Source organism: Leptonychotes weddellii, unplaced genomic scaffold (assembly GCF_054177405.1).
Source record: "Leptonychotes weddellii isolate Sample4059 unplaced genomic scaffold, ASM5417740v2 HiC_scaffold_972, whole genome shotgun sequence".
NCBI lineage: Eukaryota > Metazoa > Chordata > Mammalia > Carnivora > Phocidae > Leptonychotes > Leptonychotes weddellii.
The window spans coordinates 3,810-11,191 of NW_028069369.1; the positions used below are offsets into that span (position 1 = coordinate 3,810).

The 7,382-nt window shown below is 46.6% G+C and overlaps 1 protein-coding gene across 1 annotated transcript; it reads left to right on the top strand.

Annotated features, from left to right (window-relative positions):
• Positions 1 to 252: 252 nt before the first annotated feature.
• MS4A8 (membrane spanning 4-domains A8) lies at positions 253 to 6,259 on the top strand (the record flags this gene model as incomplete). The annotated part of the gene is made up of 5 exons (XM_081811717.1): positions 253 to 375; positions 2,697 to 2,756; positions 3,774 to 3,911; positions 5,058 to 5,171; positions 5,357 to 6,259. Coding segments are annotated over 5 exons (540 nt in total), but the record flags the coding sequence as incomplete, so codon positions are not given.
• Between the last annotated feature and the right edge of the window lie 1,123 nt (positions 6,260 to 7,382).

The following is a 7,382-nucleotide window of genomic DNA, read 5'->3' on the forward strand; positions in this document are numbered from 1 at the left end:
CTCCCAGAACCATCTTGTGTTATTGGTATATACATTTGAAAAGAATAATGGAAGGTTATATACCAAAATGTAAGTGGGATGTTTTCTCTGAGTAGAAAGTAATTATGGGAAGTTTTTATTTCATTTTTATATTTTTCATATTACTTTTTAGACTAGGAAAACAAAAGATTTATTAAAATAAAAAGGAGGCACAAAGGGGAGGCAGGATCCAGCCTCAGAAACAAAGGCTTCAGCCTGTGGCTCTCCTGACAGGCCATCCAGATCCTGATTGGCCTGATACACATTGGCCTTGGTTCCATCATGGCCACCGTACTCTCTGGACACTACACAGCTATCTCGCTCTATGGAGGCTTTCCCTTCTGGGGAGGCATCTGGGTAAGTAATGTGAGTCACCCCACCCCACGAGTGAGTTCCCAGAATGTGCCAACACACTCAAGGCCACCTTGTTAAGTTGTGTGGCTTGCACCTTGCAGCAGGTTCCCAGCCAAGGGAACAAGCGGGGTGTGAATCCAGCCCAGGCCTTGCTTACCAAGCATGTTAGTTTGCTAAGGCTGCTGTGACAAACAGCACAGACTGAGTGGCCTACACAACAGAAATGCATTCTCTCACAGTTCAGAGGCTGGAAGTCCAAAATCAAGGTGTCACCAGGGTTGTTTCTTCTGAGGCCTCTCTCCTTGGCTTGCAGATGGCCACCTTCTCTCTGTGTCTCCATGTGGTCTCAGTGTGTCCATGTCCTAATAATCCCCTCTTCACATAAGCACACCAGTCATATTGGATTAGAGCCACACTAATGATCTCACTAAGACTTAAAGGCCCCATCTCCAAATATAGTCACATTCTGAGGTACTGGGGGGTTAGGACTTCAAAAGATGAATTTTGAGGGGACACTGTTCAGCCATAACACCAAGTGACAGCCCTTCAAGGTGCCATTCACCCAAAGTGGGCACATTTTCTAATTGGCTCACCCCACAGGTCAGGGAACTTTCTTCTCATTCATCAACCCAGGAGTGGCACCTTTTTCCAACTCATACAACAATGTCCATGTGTAAAAAGATGTATTGGTAATAGCTTTCAAGTGTTGTTCAACATAGGCCCACAGCCTGAGCTCCAGGAGAAGAACACTTGACCAGTGGTTGAGAGTGGCTGCCCAGGCACAGAACAGTCATTAAGCAATGGGCACTCAACCTGGAGTCCACAGATGGGCTTCAGAGTCCCCATTTTGGCAAAATATTTGGTATGCTAGATATGTATTTTTTTTCCTGGAAAAGTCCATAGCTTTCATCAGATTCTCAGGGTGATTTATGACTCCATAAAAGGTTAAAAACCACAGATCCTTTCTCTTCTCCAATTTACTGCTTTTTTGATTCTTTTGCATTCTCCCTAGCATCCTCTCAGCTACACACACACACACACACACACACACACACACACACACTCCTTCCTTCTCCCTGTCCTCCCTCCCACATCCTTTTTCTCTCTGCTGTTACAGTCTTTGTCTCTGGACTCACACACCTATCTATGATTCAAAACAACTTTTCTCACAAATAGCAAAACTCCAGAGTAACCTAGATAATCAAAGTCCTCCCCTTATCCCATGACATTTAAATAAAATCGCCTAGTGTTATCCCCCACCCTCATACCCACATAACACCTGCAAAATGGCAGGCTCATGTTCTTGGGAGAATCTTTCTCTAGTACCTACTCTTTCTTGTTTCCTTCTGGGTCTCATTCACTGAGGCTGTGGTCCTCTCTCTGCTTTGCATGGACTCAGACTTGGAACTCAGCCCCTATTCCTCTCCCCCAGCCCTGCATTTGTATAACCCATTTTAATGGAGTTTGGGACAATGGAGTGGCTAACACCATGGCCACAGAATGGCTTGCTATTGAGCATTGGATGCTAGTGAGTACTTTTAAGTGCCTGGAAATTTCCCTGGCATCTTCCCTTCCGCCAGGTTGATCAGCTCTCGTGACCATCCCCCCCTTTTATACCTGCAGGGCAGTTTTGTTCTTGGTTGCCTTTTTGACTCCAGGACTATGTATTTCCTAAAGATCATTAATGTCCTTTTCAAAAACAAAGGCCCATATTCTTTGGCACCTTAAAAGGACCCGAAGGGACCTCAGAAGGCCAGCCTCTTGTTCCCTTCCCTCCCCATCAAGTCTCTATAAACAGAAGGGTATAAGAATGAGATTTATTTTTCCACATTTAGGAAAAAATACCATTCCCTTTAAAAGGCATAGGAAGCTAGAGTAACTTTTCATTATAAAACCATTTCCACCCCATGGCACATGCATCTCCCCTGAGTGGGAGGGTGTGTGGGATAAGGGTTAAGAACACAGGGTCTGGGGGTACCTGGGTGGGTCAGTCAGTTAAGCATCTGCCTTCAGCTCAGGTCATGATCTCAGCATCCTGGGATCCAGCCCCGCGTTGGGCTCCCTGCTCAGCGGAGAGTCTACTTCTCCCTCCCCTTCCCCTCCTTTCCTTCCCTCCCTCCCTTTCTTCCTTCCCTCCCTCCCTTCCTTCCTCCCTCCCTTCCTCCCTTCCTTCCTTCCTTCCTTCCTTCCTCCCATGTTGACTTGGAGGCCCCAGCACAGGAACCTAGTGTGTACGAGAGAATGTGTGTGACCAGAATCCTGGAAGCTGGAAGATGGAACCCTAACCTGGGGACTTTTTCTAAACCTCCTCTCTTCTGTGCCAGTTTATTGTTTCAGGATCCCTCTCAGTGTCAGCAGAAAATCAGCCAAAATCTTCTTGCCTGGTAAGTCACCTCCTGACACAGGCTCTCCCAGCAGAGACCTATAGGAGACACACTCTGGGGAAAAGAAGGTTAACACAATCCCTCCCTCATCCTCGCACTTACATCTAACCAGACGCAGGGCACTGACACACATGCTCACTCATACTCACATGCAGGACCACATGAACCTGGACAGAGTCATGGTAGGAAGGAGTCCAGAAGATTCTGGGGAGGGAAGGGCAACACAGCCACCTGAATTAAGGCAGAGACAGAACAGTGTCCCTAAGAGGTGCCTACAGGAGGAGTCACAAAGCTCCTGGGGGCTCAGGCTCCACTCCTGACAGAGCAGGCCTCCAGCCATTTCTGCAGGGAAGCCAGGGGAAGCTCAACCACCTGCTTCCCTAAGGAATCCAGCCAAGCGAGCTCTGCTAACCACATGAACAAGGTCCCCTAGCAATAGACCAAGAAAGTACCTTTTTTTCTTTCACAAGCAGGTTGTCTAGGGTGAAGGGCCTCAGGATGGCCAGGTCCCTGTGCCAGATGAGACCTATTTGAAAATCTCCAAAGGGAAGCTCAAAATTCTGGGCATGTCTTTCTGCACATGGCCCAGAATCATGAAGGATCAGAACCTGTCATATCCCAAGACACAGGGGCTGAGCTTCCTACCTATCTCACACAGGATAAGCAGGTTGAGTGTTTCCCAAAGATTTGTCCTAGGGACACTTGTCCCATGAGATACTCTGTGAAGATGAGTAGGTAAACTTGGGGAAACCTCTATTTAGTAGTCCGCTCTCTGGAAGATCCATAATCCTTGTTAAAGGCTTTGACAAGTCTTACAGCAAAGACCTATTTAACTTTGTTTAACCCAGCTTTTTTTCCAAGTTAATTTACCCACACACTTTTTTGCACAGAACATCTCTTTCCTTACTACAGAATTAAGGTTCTAGAGATTCACATTAAGAAGCACTTGTTTAGTCTCTGTTCATCTCAGCCACAATAATTTTCCTCTCCCACCCTGACCCTCTGTGTCTTCTTCAGCTGAATGGCAGCTTGGGCTTGAACATCGTCAGTGCAATCTGTTCTGTGGTTGGAATCATACTCTTCATCATGGATATGAGTCTCGCCCCCACCTATGCCTACTCTCTCTCTTATTCCCACTATGCCACCTGGGGCGTGGTAAGTACCCCGCTGAACCAACGTTCCTCTGAGTTCTGATTTAGCTAGGTTTACCAAATTGTTAGAAGGCCCAAACCAAGCTTCTTCACCCAGCACTGTAGAGAAGAATCAGAACAGTGTGTAAAGCCCCCGACCTATAGCTTTACTGCTGTGCTACTTTGAGCACGTGACTTTTCTTAGTCTTAGTTTCTACCTTTATAAAACAGTACCTACCTTATAACATTGGCAGAATTAAATGCAATTATAACACACATGTGCCTCCAGCTGCTCACATTCTCACCTCCCTGCCCGTGACTGTGGACAAGCAGTCAGCAAAAGTTTTCTGCAAAGGGCCAAAGAATAAATATTTAAGGCTTTGCAGGCCCTCTGGTTTCTGTTGCAACTACTCAACCCTATCCTACAGTGGGAAAGCAGCCATAGAAAATACATAAGCAATGAGCATGGCTGTGTTCTGATAAAGCTTTACTTACACAAATAAGCAGCAGCCAGGATTTGGCCCATGGATCATAATGTACCAACCTGTGCTGACCAATAGAAATATAACGTGAGTTGCATGTCTGATTTTAAATTTTCTAGTCACCACCTTAAAAAAAAAGAAGAAAAAGAAACAGGTGCAATTAATTTTAGTATTTTATTTAATCCAATATATCCAAAATGGTCATTTCAACATGTAATCTGTGTAAAAAATTATCAATTTGATATTTTGCATTTTGGGTACTCGGTCTTTGAACTCTGGTGTGTATCATGCACATCTCACTTTGGGACTAGCCGCTTCCCAAATGTCCAACAGCCACATGAGACTTGTGACTCTGGGACTGACACGTGAGCGCAGCTACAGACAAGTCCTTGTAGATTCAGTCCCTCCATCTGCCCGGCAGCCCATCCTCTCCTTCCCAGTCACATGATCGAGGTGTTTTTCTAAAAGATGACTACCCTTTCCCTTAGAGAAGGAAGTAGTAGTGCCAGTAGTAAGTGTTCAAGTAACGATTCTTTTACAAACACACTTGACCCTCACAAAAACCTGGTGAGACGAGGTTAGGGGACTTCCTCAGAGCCACAGGGACAGTCCCCTGCAGAGCCCCACTTGGAGCCAGACCTCGGACGCCTGGACCAACACTCCTGACGTCCTGCTCGCTCTGGTTCCAGACCCCTGGCATGGCTATTTCTGGTGTGCTGCTTATCTTCTGCCTCCTGGAGTTCTGCGCAGCATGTGCATCTTCCCGCTTTGGCTGCCAACTGGTCTGCTGTCAGCACAACTACGTGAGTCCAGAGGCTCCTCGGTGGGTGGGAAGATTCCCCAAAGAGGGTGGAGACTAAAGGGATCTCCATGCTTCCCCTTCCTGCCCAGGGGCAGGAGAAGTCTCGCAGGGCGTGAAGGCCTCCATGCCTGCCTGGTCCTTCTCTCACCCTTATTAGTGCACCTCCTGTGCCCCCGTGTTTTCCAGGTGGGTGTGGTCCTCCCGAATATCTGTGTGGCAAACCCAGGGGTCATCCCAGAACCAGTGGACTTACCACCAACTTATTTCAACGAGGTCCAGGGCTCCAGATAAGCAAAGCCAAAGCTTCTAGAAGCAACTTTCAAAGAGACCAAAAGAAGACCTCCCCTTTCTGGGCTTCTGAAACCCAGGATCCCCCTTCCTTGACAATCTAAGGGAAATGTTTCTCTAGCTGCATGCATCTTGACTTCATTCAATTCCGCATGGTAAATCTTGCAGTTCCTCTATTAAAAAGGAGGCAGAAATTTAAAGTGGATTTTAACAAAGAGATCCTCCCTAGGGCATTTGTGCCTGGGGCCTTGTGTGCTTCCCTGTGTGAGCTCATGGGTTGGAAGTGCCAATGTCTAGACAACCCAACCTTCACTCTTTCAGTCATTCGTTTGTTGATTAAATATGTACCGAGTATTTGATGTGTTCAAGGAAGTTTAACACTGGGAAACACAACAAAGTCCCTGACTTCAAGGAACTTCTGGCCTCACAGAGAAGACAATTATGCAAGCAATTTTCTCTAACACAGGGCAGAATGTGGGGACTCACAGAGAGAGAACAGAGAGGGCTATGATTTATTCTGACAGTGATCGGGACAGCAGAGAACAAGCCTGGTTGAGGAAGCAACACTTGAGTGGGGCATTAAAGGGGGTTTTTTAGTGCCACACTGTTGGGGAGATCTTGGGACAGAGTGAGTCATCCACTACCATGACCAATCCTTTTATAAGCCCTGTGTCCACTGATGTAGCAGTGCTTGTGAATAAACATTGTCTTAAGATAAGGTATCTCCCAAAGTTATGAGGCTAATATATCTTTATTTATAAAAGGATAGAGACTAATTCAAAGAGAAATGGCTATGTCTATAACTTCTAGATCTACCCACATTAATCTAAATATTGTTATACGTGATGGCAATTGGCTTTGAAAAGTTTATATGCTGGCAGATAATAGCAACAATCTCTGACATCCAGGTGCCATCAAATTTCCCTTCACTACAGAAGCCCTGCAAGGACTCTCTGTTGTTGTCACTAAATACAGAACATGATTTTACTCTTGTAAATATTTTTAGCCTCTAATTTTATCCAAGAAGTTTCTTCTAAATGGCTTGCGGTTTAGAGCTCCATCTGCTGGGTGGCTCAGTCGTTGAGCGTCAGCCTTCGGTTCGGGTCGTGGTCCCAGGGTCCTGGGATCGAGCCCCACATCAGGCTCCCTGCTCCGTGGGAAGCCTGCTTCTCCCTCTCCCACTCCCCCTGCTTGTGTTCCCACTCTCGCTGTGTCTCTCTCTGTCAAATAAATAAATAAAATCTTTAAAAAAAAATAGAGTTCCATCTCCTGCATCTGTGTCTTCTTTGACCAGGAATCCTATGGATGCCCATCAGCTGGTCAGGAATGACAGAGATTCCAAGACTGCAGGTGGGTTTTCATTTGCTAGAACTGAACAGGTCTTAGGAAATCATGGACAATAAAAATGTAATATGGGGCATGTAATATCCTAGTTTTAGACCAGCCCTTCACCCATCTGTTTTGTAAGCTGAGATATTAGTACGTTGGGCTCCCCAAAAGGGACTGGCCTGGTTGGACCTCTCTTGGAGGTCTGGATGGGCAGAGCAAGTCTGGCCTTCTTTCTGCCCCTTCCTTACTGCTGCCTCTCACCGCCCCATCTGATTCCACACCTTCTCACTCCACAGAACTGAAACCCTCGACTATGATCTCCCACTTGGTTCTCAGAGTCTCCTTCCTGACTTGTCTGACCTGTGAGTTCACTCAGACACTCCTGATGAGTCTCACCTCCTATAGTGCGGGTTGTCTTGGAGAGCATATCTTCTCGCACACCTGGTGCTTCTCTGGATAGGTGGCACTTGCCACCTGCCACCTGAAATCACTCTGGGGCTTGGTGGAATAGAGTACCTTTCCTATCCTACCACCTGCCCTATTAGTCCTGGGTGCTAGACCGTTCATTCCAGATGGCCCCTTCACCAGCCTGAAG